General features: G+C 35.5%; 1 protein-coding gene across 5 annotated transcripts in view; it reads right to left on the bottom strand.

The window, feature by feature from the left end:
- Fs(2)Ket (Importin subunit beta Fs(2)Ket) overlaps window positions 1-22,026 on the bottom strand; it is a 123,823-nt gene that overhangs the window by 10,577 nt on the left and 91,220 nt on the right. For 4 of the 5 annotated variants that reach the window (XM_069841519.1, XM_069841520.1, XM_069841524.1 and 1 more), the window contains one exon: window positions 17,792-20,077. The exons of the other annotated variant lie outside the window; for it this stretch is intronic. Coding sequence is in view for 1 of the 4 variants with exons in the window: in XM_069841524.1 (XP_069697625.1) it covers window position 20,077 (1 nt within the window). In the remaining 3 variants the exon portion in view is untranslated. Of the gene's footprint in view, window positions 1-17,791; window positions 20,078-22,026 lie in introns of those variants that run through there. 5 annotated transcript variants of the gene reach the window in all.

Here is a 22,026-nt window from a genome sequence, read left to right as displayed (position 1 = left end):
TGAATAATAAACAACTTAAGGCTGCTTCACAATAAAACGAGAACGGAGACGACGAGAACGAGAACGGAAATATTGTTAAAGTAAATGTATTTAAATGTGAGCATTCACAATTAACTATTGTGAACACTCACATTTAAATACATTTATTTTAACATTAATTCCGTTCTCGTTGTCGTTTCCGGTTTATTGTGAACCAGCCTTTACTGCATACTTTCTCCTCACCGCTGCAACTTGCTGTAACACTGTAAGATATACTGTCAACATATCCAATTCTCAATTAAAATTTGTTTGTTTCCTACCTTATTTGGCTCTCAGTCTTTACCGAGTTGTAAACTACAAACAACAGTAAAAAAATCAGGGTAGGCTGTATCGGAGGCAGAGCCGCAAGTTTCATACGTGAAAACATTGGTGATAGGTTGCTGTTAAGGTAAACGCCAGCAGGGACAATCAACATCTCTTTTTCCAGATACCCTGAAAACAAGGTATATCTTCGCTAGGACTCGGAAGTAGCCATCTTGTATGCATTGAGAGTAAACATGTCGATTGCTATAGTAATTATCGTGCTCTATCGTTTGCTATCCATTGCTTATATGTCCGCTCCCATTTGCACTGCATATGCATCGACATTGTGAAATTTCTCTCTTCACTCAACTTCATTCGCGAATTTTTCCAATTTAACTTGTCGACTGCTGATTGTTTCTAAACTGAGATTGTAGCCTGGTTCGTTACGAATCGTGAAACTACTGTGAGCGTTCTATCGCTTCGCATTCTCGAGTTACACTGACCCGGCTGCCGCGCGACCGAATTCGTGCAACTTCCCCCTCCCACGTATCGCTAGATGACGTCACTCATTCCAACTCAAGGTCACGTTGGATACATTGCAGTGCTGTCAGGTTCAGCAAAGAAATTTTCCCTTCAAACGCCTAAAAAATTTTCCGATTTCGAGAAAGATTTCCCTCCTTACTATAAAATAATAAAAACGTTTCGAACTCCTTTTAAGTTTTTAAAAAAAAAAATGAATGCCGAATAACTCTAAAGTAAAGGTCTTTGAAGGTGTAAACATATAAGACTACCGCTTTTCTTACGTAAGTCTTTTATGTAGCCTTGTCACATATTTACACTAGGAAATGATATTATATTCTACTAGGTATATGCCAGTCATTTAAAGACAGTCAACTGATACATTATTTCTAGTTCGTATTGCAAAATTCAGTACCACTAAACTATTAAAACATAAGAAAATGCGCGAAGGTACCCAACAGTTTTCGATTAATATTGTTGTCTAAAATTAATAAGTTGAAAGCAGAAACATATTTTAATTTAGTCTCCACCGTGGTCTAGTGGCTAGAGCGCTGGACTTATAATTCTATGGACCTTGGTTCGATCCCCAGCGTACCCCCTTTTAAACTTGTGTTGGGCAAGCCCGTGGCCCAGGTAACAGGGGTTTTCTCAGGGAGCTCCGGTTCTATGACATCCCAACAAATCTCCATCATCACCTCATCTCATCGCGGATGCGGTGTCCATCGGTAAATTAGTCTACACAACTGGCTTTATAAAGGTGAATGACGAACTGTAAATTGTTTTGTGTACTTATTATTCTTTATGAATTGATTAGTAGGCCGATCTATCGAACCCTTATTTAGGGCGGCTTTTGTTTCTACAAATTATCATTAACAATATATATTTTCTAATTGTTGCATGTTCCAGTTCTTCAATATCTACATCTATACCGTTAATAGATTGTAAAAATGTGTTTCCATACTTGTTATTAATAACCTTTTCAATCATTACGCTTATGTAAAAGTAAAGTAGGCCTATGTGCAAAATCGGTATTATGTTCTAACTTAAACGATTTAATTAATTCATATCTAATTTTAACATTCATACCAATGTCAAATGCTAATTTTCGTAAATACAGAAATATGATAAACTATTACGATATAATAATACTATTATAGCCATTTTATATACATTTGTGAACAATTGATCACATAAAGGGGATTTACCAATAGGCTATATAGGTAGAGTCGAGAACAACAAATTCTTGGGGCGGAAAAGTTTTGGATAAAATGGAGTTGTACACTGGATTCCAGTAATGCCGTGTCGTTCTTTAGTCGTACTCACAACGAAACTGCGTCTTCTATCACTACCCCTACCGTGCACGTGCCTGTATTGTGCATTCCGGTTTTCAGTAGTGTTCATGCTGGAGTAACAAATTAGAACTCGTTTGCAATGTTTGCCAACATTTCAGAGGTACAATGGCACGCCACTGCTCATAGGAATGGCAATCTGTGTCTCTTGTACAGATACTAGCGTGGGAGGGGAGTGAAGTACTGAATACAAACACGACTTCAAATAGTGACGGCATTATTGAATTAGATTGGGCGAAAACATTCGGCAGTTCGTTCAGCAAAAGAGTAATTTTTTTTAAAACGATTATTCTAGAAGTCTCTAGTTCCAATTCTCTCCTTACAATAGTCACAATTCACAAACCTTGCCGGTTACTCCCTTTATCGAGAATTTAAAATGGAAGGATAAAAATTAGGACGGGGGAAGGGACAGGCAATTTTTGGGTGCCTATCTGCGGCAATAAATATTGTAAATCCGCCACTTCATAGCGTACAATTAAACAGTAGGCTACAATTTACAGATGAAGTCTTATGTCTTCAGTAACGGTTACAGCGTAGGCCTACTACAGTGCGTTCGTAGCTCGACCGGACCACTAAAACATTCAAATTTGAAAATTGTACTTTCAATAATTGTCCCTTTTAAAATTATTCACGTTTATTTTTTATTTCAACATCCTTAATTAAAAGTTTTCTTGTTTATTTCATCATCCTTAATTAAAACTTTTCTAACACTTGTTTATTTTTTTAGGTTATGTTACAACGGTGCGGCCGAGCTACGAACGCACTGTATTATCAAGTTCGAAGTTGTTAATAAAACAGATAAAACTATAGCTCGTCATCACGGCCTCTCATTATTATTTTCCTTATAAAAAATTAAATATCTCATGGTTTTTCAGAAACGAAAATTACTGAAAAAGGTCGGAAAACACAAAATTTCTAAAATCTTATGAAGCATTAGAAACTCCATATTTAAAAAATGGCTAGGAATGATAATTCCACTAAAAAAAATGCAAAATAACTTACTTTTCACAAACGTAGCACAATTATACATCTTTTCCGTAGAAATCTACCAAAAAATGTACATTCAAGGCATACCAAAAGTCTGAACAAACCAGACCTTACCTAACCTAGCATTGATTCTCGACCTTACGAAAATTCACTTTCTATCTACTTTATTCACCTACCTACCAAAAAAAGTACATGCAAGACATACCAAACGCCTGAACAAACCAAACCTAACCTGTCACTGATTCTCGACATTACGAAAACTCATTATCTACTCTATCTACTTATCTACCAAAAAAAAAAAAAGGACATGCAAGGCATACCAAAAGCCTGAACAAACCTATCACTGATCCTCAACCGTATGAAATCTTGTTTATTCCACAGTTCCACAATTTGTACAAACACATTTTGCAGACAGTATGCCATGTCTTAAACAATAGTCCGATTCTCGCTATGTTAGTATTTGTATTTGTGGTCGTAATACTACACCTCGTTTGGAATTGAACGGGTTACATCAGCTGCTTGTCTTTGCGGATTACGTGAATATGTTAGCAGAAAATCCACAAACGATTAGGGAAAACACGGGAATTTTACTGGAAGCAAGTAAAGAGATAGGTTTGGAAGTAAATCCCGAAAAGACAAAGTATATGATTATGTCTCGTGACCAGAATATTGTACGAAATGGAAATATAAAAATTGGAAATTTATCTTTTGAAGAGGTGGAGAAGTTCAAATATCTTGGAGCAACTGTAAAAAATATAAATGATACTCGGGAGGAAATTAAACACAGAATAAATATGGGAAATGCCTGTTATTATTCGGTTGAGAAGCTTTTATCATCCAGTCTGCTGTCAAAAATCTGAAAGTTAGAATTTATAAAACAGTTATATTACCGGTTGTTTTTTATGGTTGTGAAACTTGGACTCTCACTTTGAGAGAGGAACATAGGTTAAGGGTGTTTGAGAATAAGGTGCTTAGGAAAATATTTGGGGCTAAGAGGGATGAAGTTACAGGAGAATTGAGAAAGTTACACAACACAGAACTGCACGCATTGTATTCTTCACCTGACATAATTAGGAACATTAAATCCAGACGTTTGAGATGGGCAGGGCACGTAGCACGAATGGGCGAATGCAGAAATGCATAAAGAGTGTTAGTTGAGAGGCCGGAGGGAAAAAGACCTTTAGGGAGGCCGAGACGTAGATGGGAAGATAATATAAAATGGATTTGAGGGAGGTGGGATATGATGATAGAGAATGGATTAATCTTGCTCAGAATAGGGACCAATGGCGAGCTTATGTGAGGACGGCAATGATCCTCCGGGTTCCTAAAAAGCCAGTAAGTAAGTAATACCACACCTCTCCGGCACTCACATCAATGCTGCTAGTATACAACTGTCCGGTATTATTATAGTAAAGTATTTGCTAATACGTTCCCTGTTCGTGTAATACTGGAACCGGACCGTCGCACAGTATGCAATTTGCGCGACCTAGTGGACAAAAATCAATTTTCGACTTTCTGATTTCGGCACAAATGAGTATTCATTTGAGTTTTGACTGTATAAAGAATTTTATGGTGCACCCTTTTACAACTGTGTCAGCTATTTGTTATTTGTAGGTTAGTATAAACCAGGCATCGCAAAATTGTGTTTCATGAAACAGCGCGTGAACTCTGACGTAAGTTCCACGTGAGAACAACCCTTTCCGCGCTGTTCCTCTAGCGTTGTCTGTACTGTCAGCAGTGGCTCATTCTGTTATCCAGTACTATTTGAATAGTGATTTGGCTTTCATAACGGATATTTCTGAACAGCTAAACAAACTAAACTGCCGACTTCAAGGACGTGATCAGATCACAGTTGACATATATGACGCGGTGAACTCTTTTTCCATTATGATAAATGTTCCAAGTTAAAATTACGAATTTCCATGGATTCGTGATCCCTTCCATTGCGATATTTAAAACAATACACTTTCATAGAGTGAAAGATAACAGTTAATTGAAGTCTCGAATGACACCGTACTTAAAATGAAATTCGAAGCGGAAGGTTTGGTTAATTTCTGGACCTCATCACTAGTGAAAAGAGAATACAGTGAACTGTACAATGGTGCTTTAGAGATTATAATTCAGTTTGCTTCTATGTATCTGTGTGAGAAAGGGTTTTCATCAGTAACTTTAATAAAAACAAAGTACCGAAATCGACTTGATGTATGTGACGATCTCCGACTTAAGCTTGCCAGCGTACATCCAAATATATATAGAACAATTGCGCAAGAATCTCATTAATGTGAGTACCAACATTATTTATTTTTTTTTTTTTTAGTGAATTAGTTAAGAGGGAAGTATTATATGATATTCTTATTGAATTTGGTATTCCCAAGAAACTAGTTCGATTAATTAAAATGTGTCTCAGTGAAACATACAGCAGAGTCCGTATAGGTCAGTTTCTATCTGATGCTTTTCCAATTCACTGCGGGCTAAAGCAGGGAGATGCACTATCACCTTTACTTTTTAACTTCGCTCTAGAATATGCCATTAGGAAAGTTCAGGATAACAGGCAGGGTTTGGAATTGAACGGGTTACATCAGCTTCTTGTCTATGCGGATGACGTGAATATGTTAGGAGAAAATCCACAAACGATTAGGGAAAACACGGAAATTTTACTTGAAGCAAGTAAAGCGATCGGTTTGGAAGTAAATCCCGAAAAGACGAAGTATATGATTATGTCTCGTGACCAGAATATTGTACGAAATGGAAACATAAAAATTGGAGATTTATCCTTCGAAGGGGTGGAAAAATTCAAATATCTTGGAGCAACAGTAACAAATATAAATGACACTCGGGAGGAAATTAAACGCAGAATAAATATGGGAAATGCGTGTTATTATTCGGTTGAGAAGCTCTTATCATCCAGTCTGCTGTCCAAAAATCTGAAAGTTAGAATTTATAAAACAGTTATATTACCGGTTGTTCTGTATGGTTGTGAAACTTGGACTCTCACTCTGAGAGAGGAACATAGGTTAAGGGTGTTTGAGAATAAGGTGCTTAGGAAAGTATTTGGGGCTAAGCAGGATGAAGTTACAGGATATTGGAGAAAGTTACACAACACAGAACTGCACGCATTGTATTCTTCACCTAACATAATTAGGAACTTAAAATCCAGACGTTTGAGATGGGCAGGGCATGTAGCACGTATGGGCGAATCCAGAAATTCATATAGCGTGTTAGTTGGGAGACCGGAGGGAAAAAGACCTTTAGGGAGGCCGAGGCGTAGATGGGAGGATAATATTAAAATGGATTTGAGGGAGGTGGAGTGTGATGATAGAGACTGGATTAATCTTGCACAGGATAGGGACCGATGGCGGGCTTATGTGAGGGCGGCAATGAACCTTCGGGTTCCTTAAAAGCCATTTGTAAGTAAGTAAGTGAATTAGTTAAAGATTATCTAAACTCTAATATTTCGAGTTATTAAAAAAAAACGAAAATGAATTTTCTTCCATTAATATTAACTTAATTAGTAAATACTAATATAAAATTAATTCAACTAAATTAATTTTAATTAATTGATTCTATTTGAAAATATAAGTATGCTTATATTAAAATATGCTACAAAAATGATAAATTTGCTTTCGAAGGGAACAAGAGTATGGTGGTCCGCGAAACTGCTCTGACTTAAAAAAGTGGTCCCCACTTCAAAAAAGTTTGAGAAACGCTGATGTAGATTAAGGCTCAAAATGTCTTAATCATGTAAATTGTCGCTCAAAATGTCTCAAAATAATTAATTAGATCATCCTTCAAAAAATCTGGTACTAATTAAATTGGATTGGCATTCAAAATATCTGGTGATAATTCAATTGAATCGATGATTGCAGAAAGGCCCTGAGTCACTTTTTTTTTTTTTTTTTTTTTTTTTGTGAAATTCAGTTATAAGCTGATTCTGAATGTTTGGTAGAATATTCATTTTTGTGCATAGAAAAGCCTCCAGTCCACGGAAATCTATTAAAACATGGATATTAATGGTTGAGTGCAGGAAGATCCGGAGTCCAAGAAGTGCAGTTCCTTTTGCACTCAAAAGTTGGCTATCAGCTGTTTCATGCACTGTGCATATTTTGTTTTGTTGAGAATTTCATGGTGCAGAAGGCGCAAGAAATAGATAATTACACTACATTTTTAATCATGGTGGCCATCACTGTATTAGAAACACTGCATCTCAGTGGAAACTTTGCTTCACTCTGCTGCAAGACACCATAAGATTTCTTTCAGTGTGTCTACACTTGACCGGTTTGTCTATGAAAATGAAAAGAAAGGCTTGGTTACTGTCTATGAGTATATTGATCTTTGCTGATCAAGTGATTGCATTTCCCAAATCTACAATGGAGCAGTCAGAAAATAATGGTTCCTACTGTTTGCCTGCTTTAATATTCATGTACGTAAAAAAACTACTGAAATCATTTTTCTCCCACACGTTTTCTTGCAGTGATTGCTTTTTCAGCCAGCAGCCAGCAGCACGATAAAACAAAACAATATGGCAGACACTGATATACCATTGAAATAGTTAACTGTGTTTGAATTCCTCACTGTGAAAAGATGAGGCTCTGATTTGCATTCATGAACAACTGAAAAATGTTTAAGGAGATGTTGATATGAGCAGTTTGACACTGCGGTGAAACAGAAAAGACAAACTCGCTTGTACAATGTAGAGGACTGGGAGCTGAAAACTCACTGAGCAAATAACATAATTCACACGATCCCCAAATAGTGAAGAATGGGTTGTGTCTCATTTTGTCTATCAGCAAAAGTAGTGTGATGATAATTATTGAAAACTTTGGCTATTCAAAGGGTGTTTACATGACGGGTCCCCAGTATGCTTATAAAGATCACGAGTGCAAGGAAAGCAACAGCCACTGAACTTTTGCATCTCTAAAATGTTATGGGCAGCTCTGTTGCTGCTCATAGTTTGTTGTTTAAAATATGTCGTGACTAATTCAACTATAGATTATAATTCGATATATCTGCTGCTATTTCAAAATATCTGGTGAATAATTTAAATTCAATCATTGTCCAAACATCTGGCAAGTACCGGTAATTAAATTTACCCATCATTCATATCAACATAACTAGAGCCTGGTAGTTCGTGCAGTAAAAACTACTAAATATGCAAGTACAGATGTGGACAAATTATTAACAAAATTGATGATTTTTATGATAATTCTATTTACAAAAATTGACTTTTCAATTTAGATTACAGTTGACAATTTTGCATATTTCTATCATTACAGTAGATAAAAAATGTAGGCTATTCTAAATTGAAGAGTCAAATTTCGTAAAAAATATATAATAAAATCTTCAATTTTGCTAATAATTTGTAAATATGCAAAAATGTCAACTGCAGTCTAAAGTGAGGAGTAAAATTTTGTAAAAAATATATAATAAAATCTTCAGTTTTGCTAATAATTTGGAAATATCCAAAATGTCACTTATAGCCCAAATTGAAAAGTCGAATTTTGTAAATAAAAAAAAAAACTCCACATTTGCTAATAAATTTGTAAATATGCAAAAATATCAATTGTAGTCTAAATTGAAGAGTGAAATTTTGTAAAAATATACAATACAAATCTTCGATTTTTCTAATAATTTGGAAATATGCAAAGATGTCAACTGTAGTTTAAATTGAAGAATCATACTTTGTAAAAATATATAATAAAACTCTCCAATTTTGCTAATAATTTGTCCACGTCTGTAAATATGCCCTTAATGCCAATAAACATGCACTAATAAATTAAAAGAAAAATTGCGTTTCCTATAACAGTATTAATGCTAATGAGTATGAATTTATATGAAGTTATTGGGACGTATTTAAGTGATATTACTCGTTCTGCAGATAGAGATAAATCTTTTGGTACAAGGGAGGATTTTCCTGTTGGTGTCTAGCATTTTTTTTTTTTTAATTTCAGTCATTTTTCCTTTACTTTTTGCCATACATTGGCAGGAACAGAACTCAGATTAAATTTCGATTTTTTTTTAAACTAGCTAGCGACACATGTAAGGGAGTGTCAACAGTTTTCAATGACGTGATTTCTTTCTTTCTTTCTTTTAAACCTAATGACAGGCCAGGATGGCCCAGGGGGTGGGACGAGAGGTTAAGGCTCTCACCTTTACAGACAATAGGCAAGTTAATGACAGAAGGGGTATCAATCCTACGTGCCCAATGATGTGATTGCTTTGGTAAACCAGAAAAATGAGCTGATATAAAAACAAGAGCCCCTTCTAACTCATTGTTTGCCAGTATATTTTGCTGTTTCAATAGAAGCAGCATTAGAATCTACTTCTTTAACTGTTTGTAGATGCTGAGCATAATGTAAGGCTGCATTGAAAAGCATTGCCCAGCAGGTTAACACTGGTGCAGGTGGCAATAGAATACAAGTGTTACTGATCTAAATAACTGCTCTCTTTGATGGGCATTTAACAAAAATTTTCTTTATGGAGGCATGCAAGTCAGCAACCTAGCACGTGATGTTTGAATATCAAAGTATTGAAAATATGATGCATTTATAAAAAAATTACGAAAATATTCACCTCTATGCAACATAAAACCAAATTTAATAAACTCAAATCTTGATTACTCGTATATATAATGTGTAAGCATAGTTATACCTTTCACGAAAATGCATGTAAATGCAAGAAACTTCTGGACCCTAAATACAGTATACAATGAAACCTGCCTTTGCGGTCACTTCATTTAAACGACCACCTGGCCAAAAGGCCAATTTTCTCTGGAACCAATTGCATTTTCCGTAAGATCAATACAAATTCTCTCTTTATTTAGCGGTCACCTCATGCGCCGGTCAGCGGCCGGGGTCTATTTGGATTGGAACCTGACTATAACGGTCACTGTCCAACAAAAAATCTTTTCACCGATACTGTCTGACCTATTTTTTCGATGGTTAGAGGACAGGAAGCAATAGCTAAGTGTACAACAGTATACCTTCCATATCTTTGGGGTTAGCTGGTTACTGTTTTATGACTCTTTTGTCACTTTCCACTCCAACCCTGCACAGCTATAAATTCTTACTTGTTTTTAAGGATTGAAACATGGACTTTTTCTATCGAAAATGTCACAGTATGTTTTAGGTAGTTAACCATTCGATTTTTTTCTCCTCTTTCTATCTTTCTCTATATGGACAGGCTTTTACGAATTTTTCTTCTTTTCATTCACTTGATCCAGAAGAACTGTGAAGTTAGTTTGGGAGAGAAATCATTCTAACAATAAATTTAGAGTGGTGTTAAGTTTAGAGGTGAGACGAAAAATGATTGAAGAAAGTGAAAAGGGAACATCTGCGAGAAAAATTGTAGAAATATTCAAATGTGGAAGGACACAAATAAACGGCATAATTAAGAATAAAGATAAAATATTAAAAGAATGGGAGGAAGAGAGAATTTGTGTTTAGTAATGTGAATGATTTCGTTTACGAATAGTTCAAGTGTGCGAGGGCGGAGAAATTGGCAATAAGTGGGCTTATGATTCAAGAGAAAGCTCTTGAAATTGCCAAAGAACTCAATGTAAGAAATTTTGTTGCTAGTAATGGGTGGTTAGAGTGCTTCAGAAAATGGCATAACATTGAATTTCCTTCTGTGTCTGGTGAAGAAGGTGACATTGCAACCAATGTTATTGAAGAATGGAAAAAATAGACTGCCTTCCATTCTTGCGGAATATGAACTCAGATACATTTACAATGTTGACGAAACAGGTTTATCTTCAGGGCCCTCCCTAACAAAACTTAAGTTTTAAGAAAAAAGAGTGTAAAGGGGGGAAGTTGGCAAAAGACAGAATAACCCTGCTCTTTTGTTTTAATGCTGCAGGAGAAAAAGAACCACTCTTAATGATAGGGAAATCATTAAAACCGAGATGTTTGAAAAATATTGACATGGGCTTATTGGAGGTGAAGTGGACTGCCAACAATAAAGCTTGGATAACATCATCATTGTTTGAGAATTAGCTATGTGATTTCAATTCTAAGATTAAACGACAAAATCGCATTGTGATCCGTGAAATTGGTATTTCTTCCCAATACACCTCCAGTCCCTTGATCAAGGTATTATCCAGTCATTTAAACTGAGGTACTGCTAGCGAGTTTGGAAAAGGCTAGTTGCAAGAATGGAAGAGGCTGACATTAATATGCATGATTGTTGTACGCGCACAGTCCTAAAAAGTCAATGAAATTCGGTATTTTCATGCAGATTCATAAAAAAATCGCAACCTTAATCCAGCGGCCACCTGATAAAACGGCCATTTTACAAGGTAACTTCAGATGGCCGCTTTAGACAGGTTTCACTGTATAACGTTTTGGAGCACTGTTTCCAAACACTCTTAATATGAAATGTGATTTTAGGTAAGACTGATAGGATGGCCAGGACAACAGTATCAAACACCAAGAGGCTTAAAGTTCAGTTAAACCAGATATTCCATCAGTCCTGAAAAACTTGCAATGATCCGAGGCAATTGGTATACTCCACATAAATTATCTATGTCACTGTTTGAGATATTAGTGGGGAGCAAGTACAAGAGACAGGAGTGTGATTTTATGGTGATTATTTTACCCTGATTTCGGTGTTTAAATGGTTTAATTTTGGTGAATATTTGATTAAAAACAATTTCGTGCATATTTTGCACCATAAAAAGAACTTAAAAAATAATAAAGTAACATTTTTAAAATTATTAGGTATTGAAACACTCCCCTTGAAACTGAAAGAAAATTGTGTGCATAATTAATTAAATTCATAATTAAATTTCATTGAACTGCGAGAGGGTGACGGCACTGCCTTCTTCACCTCACGAAAACAGTTGCTGCACAAAAGAAAAATGACTATTGTCTGCATGTGGAAATAGTCCCTGAAACTATGCATATATCATTGCCAGCTGCCACACACATGTAATACTGAATGATCAAATATGTAGAAATGTTCAGGTATATTTATAACAAAAATTTTCATGTTTTATTTGGAAAAAAAATGACTTTTCTGTACAAATTCTCCATAAAAACCAGTTTCTTGTTGAAAATATTGTGATTATGAAGCAATTTCGTGAATTTCTATCAATTTCGCGAAAATCCAAGGATATATTTCACTTAATTTTGTACTTACATTTAGTGGTGGAGTGTGACAGTGTTTTGCCATCACAGCTCAAAAAAAATCGCTGTGACAGATAATGATGATTTTGTCACAATGTTATTTATCTTCGGCTGATTCTTGCCAATTGCGAATGTATGTTTGTATCACAGAAGAACTAATCTGGAAACATTTCGGCTGTTTCGCCTACACAATAAACTTGATTTTCCATTATGCTCTAGTGAACTTGGAAATTCTGAAGGATGTAAAATCAATTGTCAGAATGTAAAGTCAATTGTAAGCCATTTCAAATGAAACACAGCAGCAAATTGGTCATTATGAATGTACCAAGAAAACAGAGGAGCAACGCCCAGAAAAGTGATCCAAGATGTCCCCACTTGCTAGACTTCCACGTTCTACATGGCCAAATGCTTTGTTGAATTAAAAGTTGCTTTGAGGGCAACCATTGCTGTACTTGATATGGACTTACCAGTTGTTTCGGTGACTGATTGAGAGATCCTCAAACTGTGCAATATTTTAGCTCTTTCGAAACAATCACAAAAGGTAGTAAGTGGAGAAAGTTACATAAATGGCTCTTTGGTGATAGTTCTGACAAACTGATTCCTCAATGTATGTAAAAGAAAATGATGGAAAAGCAGGAACTTCATGAAGATGTTAAAGTAGTTGTGACACGTTTAAATATGGAATTACTACTCACTCATATGGGAAAATCTGAGCACAGCCTGACCTATGCATTTTCTGCTTTTCTTGATCCACGTTTTAAGACTACAGTATTCCTCGACAGTACAGCTGCCGACAAAGCAAAGTCAAGTGTAATCAATTCCTCGAACCAAATGATAACAACAGCTTCTCCTGCATATACTCAGACCACAAGCCAGGAGCCTATAAATGACAGTGTGATGATCCTACAGAAAGACTGTGATCACATTTCAATCAGAGGGAATGACAACTTCTCATGCTATTATCAAAGTGCAAAGATATTTTCAGGATGACTTAATTGGTGAGAAAGAGGATCCTTTAAAATGGTAGGATAATCACGAACGTAATTATCCTCTTTTGAGTCAATTGGTTCGGGAGAATTGTTGTGCACTTGCTACATCTGTACCTTGTGCAAGGGTATTCTCTAAAGCCAGAAACATTCTGATGGAACGAAGATCACAACCGAGTTCCTCAAAACTAAAGCAGATTCTTTTTTCTGAATATCAATGAGAAGTTCTTGAAAGAATAAAATAGCATTGTGAAAAAATGTCAGTTCTTTGACTATTCAGTGTTACTGCATTATCTTTGTAAGTATTTTGATTACAAAATTTAGAGATAATTTTGAAATAGAACATGGAAATTTGTTTTCTATTTTGGCTGAAGTGACAGCGTTTTTGTTCCGAGTTTCTATAACAATCACAGAAGAAAAACAAAGAAACAAGAGTAATAGTAGCCTAATAATTTGTGATTTATCACTTTCATACGAAGTAATCTGTTTTTAATAACATATATTAATTTGTAAAATATTATGACCTAAATTTAAATATTTAATTCGTGTTCCATCTGCTAGATGATGATTTATCATTAAGGCTTTGTAGACTTTTACTTTATATAAATTAGAACTTGCCTATGGCTCTTGTTTTTTATAATTTAAAAAAAATAATTATATACAGTATTTCATTATAGCCAACATTTAATATTGCTATGTTTGTAACAGGTTTAGTTAGGTTTCACCACAGATCATGTAACAGATTGCTCAGCCTTATAGGCTTTGAAGGCAACAACTTTTATCAATTTCATTATGTTGCCATCTAGCAACTGCATAAGTCATGCTATAACTCTCATTTGAATTGCATGGAGCAACTGTACTTCCATCTAGTGGTTGTTACCAATCACCAGTGGCAGTCCTGATAGTTGTTCTCTTCCACATGTTGTCATTTTTAACATGATGAATCCCAATCTTTATATATTATGTGATCAGGGGTTTCGCGAAAACGATTATTTGTAACTGCTATTAATATATTAGTGTTGTTATAGAAATCTTAAATATTTTTCTCTAACTTGCAGTGCAATTAGAGATAAGAAATAAGAATGTGCCTGTAATACAAACAATAAGACAATAAGCTTGCCAGACGCTGCTCTGTATCGGAGCTGGCTGAATCACACATGTTCACAATTGTCATCATTATGAGTCACATATTGAGTGGAGACAGTTATTTCTCAGAGCTGTGGAAATGAAACCAGCAGGAAACTTATCACAGCAACAATATGACAGGTATTCAAATCACACCCTATTATTTGTTACAGATAATGGCGATTCTGTCATAGTGTCATTTTCGTGTTCGCCTGAATCGTGATTAGTGTTGAATTCATATACATACATAACATCAGAGGTAGTCTATATAAAATGAAACCTAGAAAAATGGGTCTATTAAAGAAATAAAGCTTCAATTAGTTTATTTTTTATTTAAATACTACTAAGTGTTAATATACGCATTAGCTTAAAAATGTTACTGTTACATAAAACATGGTGAATATGAATACTCGACTATCCTTATGTGTAAAATTGTCACACAAAGCTGGTGTTAAGTGTTCTTTTGTGTAAACTATATTACTTAGTTTTAAAAATGTCTGAAATTTTCGGGGGGGGGGGGATGGGGAGAGGACATCCTTCCTCGGCCACCCTCTGGATTCATCACTGTTCATGGTGACTGGAATGTTGCAGAGTTATCCCAAATGTAACCAAACTACATGATGACACTTGGTTTTCCACACAAGACAAAAGATGTTTACGTTTATTGCTCTTCTGCGAACTGGCACATGGGTGCAGTTCCATAAATATTATGTCAGCAGTACTGATTAGCACAGCAAGTAACAAACACACTGGGCGTTGTAAGCTTTGAGTATCAAAAGATTGCCATTGGAGCGGAACGATAATAGATCCCAATCATCATGTCATTCAAGTAGTAATTAGTATGAATCTTCCGACTAGAGTCTTATGAAGCATATCATCACAATTGCCATCTTCGCTATGAGTCACATATTGGGCAGAGATGGCGATTTCTCAGTGCTGTGATTTTCGAACTATAGTCATAGTCTGAACCGGCGACAAACCTATCACATCAACAAAATCACAGGTCTTCAAATCACACCCCACCACTACTTTAATTAAGGGATATGCATTTTCCATCCATAAAATTAAATTTTTAAGACATTTCGCGTATATTGTTAATACCAAAAACTCACACCTCTAATAATACATTATACCATTCGCTTAAATTTTTACACAACATACGTATACCTAGGGTTGCCATATTCTATATTTAATGAAAATCCTGGACATTTTCGGAACTGCAATTCATAGAATTAAAACTGTGATTGTGTTTGACTAGATGAAAGATAAGTACAGTACCCTAACTTGGGGCCAATTCTTAACATTAGTTGTTGTCAGGATTCAAAGAAGTAAAAAACTTGTAAGCTTCTGAGAGGCAATAGTAGTCTGAAGAGCATTTTGTTTTTTAGATTTTATATGGTCCATAATGTCTGTAAATAGCTTAAAAACCATGTCTATTTTATGTTCAACTCTCAGCAACTAACTAAACATTAATGGCTTCTAAGACTGCAAAAACCTTCCCTGGTCGAGAAAGCAATGGAAATACATGGCCACTGTTACATACAGGAAAAGCTAAATTTTCAATCAAGATTATTTACTATATAATTATATGCATCATATTACAAAGTACAGATTTCCTACATCATAATTTTGTTTTATCAATATTTTTCAATATTCTCGTTGCTTATCTAATAATAATGCTCACCAACCTTGACATTTTTATGGACAGTGTTCCAAAGAAAGAACAAATATAAAACTCTGAAACAAGTGGCAGATGAAAACGAGTATGGTTGCCGTGGTGATTTAGTTTCCTACCGGAAAGCATGTGTTGGATATATCTCTTTTGCATACATGCTTGCAATGTCAAGTATTGGTGTCATGTTTTCATGGTAAAGATTATCCTTAGTTACAATTATTTTTATACAGACATCAATTATTGATATTAAAATTACTAACCTTTATTGTCGTCATGAATCAAACAATGTTGTTTTATACTCCACATGGAGATGACACGGGCATGTAATTTGAAAATGCTAACATATCATTGAGACATATATGTTACTGCTACTTGTGATTGGAGCATTATATGAAAAGGCCTAATCAATAAGCTCATCTCTTCAAAGGAAAGAGTCTACTTTTATGGAAGCGTGCTGTGCGCACTATATTCGGATCTGGTTATGCAGCATTGTGGACGTTGGATCGACTGACTTAATTATGGAACGTCGAGCAGCCAGCTAGACCAGTCTCTATATATTTGTTTGGTTTGTGGTGATATGACAGTGGATGGGTATTAATTGAACAAGGATACTATACAGGCAATACCGAAAACAATAATCATACTCACATTTGAGCAAAACTCTTTGTCCCTTACATATCAATGGAACTTATGTTCTATTCAATATGAACCTCGCTGAATTGTGGAGTTAAATCCAATGTTGTTCGTATTTATAAATTCTTTATTTTTAACTCTTAGCTGCTGTACCCATGAACTGAAAATAATAAAATCTTGAGAAAATAAAGGAAATGCTAATTTCTCTTTTCTTTCTTTTTGACTGAAAAAATGGGACATTACTTTCAGGACACTAGGATGCAGATCTTGATTCTGGTACAGTCCCAGAAAATCCAGGACATATGACAACCCTATGTACAGCATACTAGTAATTAATGAAGGTAATGTCTTTACTATGCCTGAACTATTATTTTTCAGTAACGTGCAGTGCAGAAAACATGTCTTTGCTTTGGTTTCCATTTCCTCACTCCATTTGTTTCCATCTCCTCACTCCATTTGTTTCCATCAGCAGAGTTTCCATGAATGGACACCTTCTAGTTTTCTCTCCTTCCCAACTTCTGTTCCTCGTGTCATTGTCAAGCTCCCTATTTTGTTCAGGAATCAACTTAACAATAATGGGGATTCATTTCTTAAACAATATTAGAGACCCTCATCACCTGCAAAACAAACTGTTGGTTCTGTATGTATTAACCATTTGACAAAGCTCGCAATTCCTAGCATAAGAGTAAACTGTAACTCTATACACATGCTCTACATTCTTCCTGAAGTAACTAATTTTATACACAGCATCCTGATAAATACGATTTTATTCTGCTTAGTTAATGTAGTGATCAAATTTGTAAGGAAGCTGGTATTTGGTGAAGCAAGCAGTGAGCAAACATTGCAGATTGTGCTGCCTTCTAAATTACTGAACATTTTCGAAAAATTCAGTTTGTAACTCTTATCTCTGAACTGTATCACATAAAAGGAATTGTGAACACAAAAATTAATAAAGAGCATTAAGTACAGTAAAATTGCAATGCAACTTTGATATTAATATAAAACTGCATTAATGCAATACATGAAAGAGCACAATCCATCGCAACAATCAGCTTTGCAATACAGTCTGCACACTCCTGCACTGATAGATGCAACGAGAAATAAAGACAGCACTTGCAGGGAGACAATATATCAAAATGATAGACTTTAATCCTTCAAATACTTCTAACTCTTCAAGATAATTTTTATTCATCTGCATTACAGAACTATTTTTATCACCCTATGGAAAAAAAAAAAAGTGCCTTGGAGTATTCCAAAAATCTTTCTCAATAATTAGGCTACAGAAAGTTGCCAACATATCTTTTTTTTTTTCTTTTTTTTTTCCATGTTTTCAGGATGCACCTTCAAATTAACAAATTCAAACGGTGGTCAGAGTATGTTTAGCATGAACAACATTACTTATATATTTAAACCTTACATAGGGATTTACTTTTGTGATAATTATTGGCATTTTAAACAAGCAGCAGTAGCAACAGGCATGGGATTCAGGGTAAGGTTTCTTTTTAGCAACCACGTTAGGGAAGGTCGTGGAAACTTGCAGGAACACAGAATGTGGATGGGTGGGACGAAATAAGCTTGCACACTAGCTCTGTCATGGCACACAGTAAACTCTCGCTCTCGCACCAGCAGCATCCATAAAAAAATAATACAATCACACATCCCCCCAACTAGAAACAATCACGAGTTTATACAGTCTGTCATTTTTTGTCGTTGGCAACTCAACTGTTTACATATTTACCCCAGATTTAAAACACGCACACATACACACACACACTCATGCTCACAAGCATACGATACAAGTGGCTCATTGATACAATGCAGATTACGTACTTCCATGCCGTTGGAAGGGTTGTGAACACACTTCGGCTGGCATGTGATTTATTCGCAGGCACACACAGGGACGCAATTATCACACATCAGTCAGGAATAGATGAGGCGGTCCGAACCAAACCAATGCATCGCAGATGGCTCTGTTGACTGATATTCAAAACGTAACTGTTCGTGTATCTAAACTTCTGCTGCAGCAGTTTTGAACGGACCTCCTCATATCACAGTTTTTCTTTTGTTTATTTTTTTTTTGGTACAGGTCAGTAAGTTACCTTGGATTCAAATATAATGAAGTCAACTGAATTAATGATTTACCACTGCAATAAATCAGTGACCTCACACACACACATATATATACCATCTTCTTAACCTATGTTACAATACCCAAATATCTTGAAAAGATAAACGATGCAAATTAATAAAATAAACGCGCAGATAACACACCAAAACTGGAAGATTTTTCAACAACGTCATATACAAAACACTGACTAATTCAATAAACAAAGTTTACAAAAATATTATTATAATTAATGAGGTGATTTACTTTAGATTTCATTCTTAAATTTGGGAACTAAATAATAGTCACATAATACTTTACTTACCCCTGAAGTCCGGCCAAGGCAGGGAACTGACCTGACCTACACAACTGGGTTACAATTTTAGTTACTGGCTCTCTGATATCTCGATTAGGTCTGAGCCAATGGGAACAAAGATCCACACCATCTTTTTATCTAAAGGCACTTCAATCATTGGAATTTTCAACATCTGAAATAATACATATTAGCACTGGTAACAGAGTGAAGTGCCTTTCTGTTTAATCGGTATAAACATTTACCCAAAGCACTTCAACTCTTGGTAACAAATTTGACCAGTAGGATATGTCAGTTGCACTGCAACATTACCTTCTTTTCCTCGGCTGGAAAACACCATTTTAAAAAGTTTATACAATTTCCTGAGCAAGAAAAAACACATGCGCCGAATAATCAGCGGAGGAAAAATTGACATGTGTCGAATGGGAATTTTCCTTAAGGCGGTAGATAAGTTCTTTCCATTATTTTTAAAGTGTCGGTGAATCGGAATTTGCCTCATGCGATCCTCACGCATCTTCTTCCATCCCTCCTCATACTGCCTTGCTTCGTTCGTTCGCCTGCTGGCAGTTCGGTCGTGTTGCGTTGCGTCCGTCGGTCCGAAGTCTTCATCACGCACGCAGCAGTCAGCACAGCACACTCGCGCACGGCAGCATGTGCGTCCCTCCTCTCACACCCACCAGTCAGTCACTACTACTATACACGTGCACGCTCGCTCGCACGCTCATTGATCGCACACACTTTGCTTTTTTTTCCAGTCACTGTGCACACTGATTTATTTATTTTTATTATGATTTATTTTTCATGTTTTCTTTTTTTTTTTTGTTTGGAATCAATCGCTCGCTCTGTTGCTCTGCCTCTTTCACCCTGGACGAGCCCTCAGAGTGGAGTGGGGATTTGCAGACAACCAAAAGTAGGAATAACAATATTGAGAAAGTGTCTCATCCGATCGTCTTCGCCCGGGATTACAGAATGTGAGTCGGATCTGCAAATGGAACAATTTTAAACTTGAGTGTCTAAAATATTAGAATAGATATTTTATAGAATTTCAATTGCAAAGTTAATAAAACAAGATTCATTAAAAACTTTTGAAAAAAAAAAAATCAATAAAATTTAGAAATTTTGGCCATTCCTCACACCACTGGTCCCATTCACCACTAGCACCCACTTCCAGCAGGAACACATCTGAACATGGCGAGAATCAGAGCACAAAAGAAACTTTGATGCAGTACTTTTCAGTATGGTTCAACCGGATGGCAGTCTGCAGAAAGGAACCCATCCAGTGCATTAAAAAATGAGTTAATAATTTTGTAGCTATTATTCTAAAACCTCGTTAATTCCAGAAAAACGTCATTTTTCAGCGAGAACAAAAATATTAATACAGCATAAGCAGGTGTTTTCACAAAATATAACCAAAACCTCGTATTAACCATTTATCAGATTCTATGTTAACAAAATAAAGCATCAAAAACTCGTATATCTAAAACACTGACTATACGAGGTTTTGTATTTTGTCATTTGCAGAAACTCTACTGTTCATTCTTCTGTAAGCATTCATAAACCATTAAGGATCAATATTTAGCAACAGTTAAGCCTGAAACCTATTTCAGCAGTCATTCAATTTATGAGGTTTAGGAATAACAGCGATGATTAACTTCTTTGTTCTGTATTGGTTTCATATTTTGGACTCACTCCCCCCCCCCCCCAGAATTGAAACGCCTTTCTTAGTGTCTGATATGGAAACTACAAAGAGCAAAACTGAAATTACAATTAAACTACATTCCTCTCATCTCCTTTTTGTAGAAAGATATCACCTAGTCATTTTTCAAGATGGTAGAAAGTAGGACTACCATTCTTTCTGAACCATGTGACACTAACAGCACTACATTCCACTCATCTTTCAACCCAGAAAAGACATGATACTCAAATTAACAAGAGAAGCGTGCAATCCAGAGTTCAACTCATACTCTTTCAGTGCAAGTCTGTCACTCTACAGACAGTTATGTTGCCTCCATTCAATTCTTTTGAAGTATAAATTATGTTCCAGAGAGTGCATCAATATTTCTGTCATTTTAGTAAATGCAGAGATTACAGTTTCCAATTATGTGCTCTGATCCTTCCCTCATACAATTTTGGGCTCTTTCCTTGTATCCAAACATGGAAACCAGTTACTTCTGCACCAACAATCAAATTTATCTCTACTCTTGAAATCTAATTCAGTAGAATTCATTAGCACTACTCACCTGTATTCTACCTACAATTATTGTAATAGCAATCACGGTTCATTCTACCCTCAGAAGTGTCTGAAAGGTGGGATATAAAACCTCTAATTATAGATATTTTCATCTACTTAAAATTTTTAAACAAAGAGTAATGAAAATAAATGCAATGATAAGACTTTGACCATCATAATCAGCTTAAATAAGATATTTTATTACAGTATATGAATATACCTCATTTTTTATTAAATCAGAACGAAGTACAGATTTATCTTACATGGTGTTTCACCACTGCCAGAGTTTGCCTGACAGACAAGATGCATCAGTACTGGGCAGAAGATTGACTGAATTCACAGTACATTTCGGACATATCTACAATGCAAAACTTATACTTAAACATAATGATCTGCTGTAAAAAAAAAAAAAAAAAGCATTCTAAGTCAGAAATGTACAGCCAATTCTACTAGTTCTCAATTGGCATTGCTAAATTGATGCAACCAACTCTGGGAAGCATATGTGATGACAAGTTTATAGTATGCTATATTTTGCACTTTCTATTACGAAGTACAAAGCTTCCAATCTCGAATGCCTGCACTCTCCTTACACATGGCACTCAGGTGATAAATTGTTCTTAAGGGAGGAAATAAGTGAAAATTCTAACTTCTACAATATTTTAAGTAATGTGTTTATTTCTTTCACATATGCTTTTTTTTAG

Source organism: Periplaneta americana, chromosome 12, assembly GCF_040183065.1.
Source record: "Periplaneta americana isolate PAMFEO1 chromosome 12, P.americana_PAMFEO1_priV1, whole genome shotgun sequence".
Taxonomy (NCBI): domain Eukaryota; kingdom Metazoa; phylum Arthropoda; class Insecta; order Blattodea; family Blattidae; genus Periplaneta; species Periplaneta americana.
The sequence above is the reverse complement of the archived record's forward strand: the minus strand, read 5'-3'. Positions and strand labels throughout refer to the sequence as shown.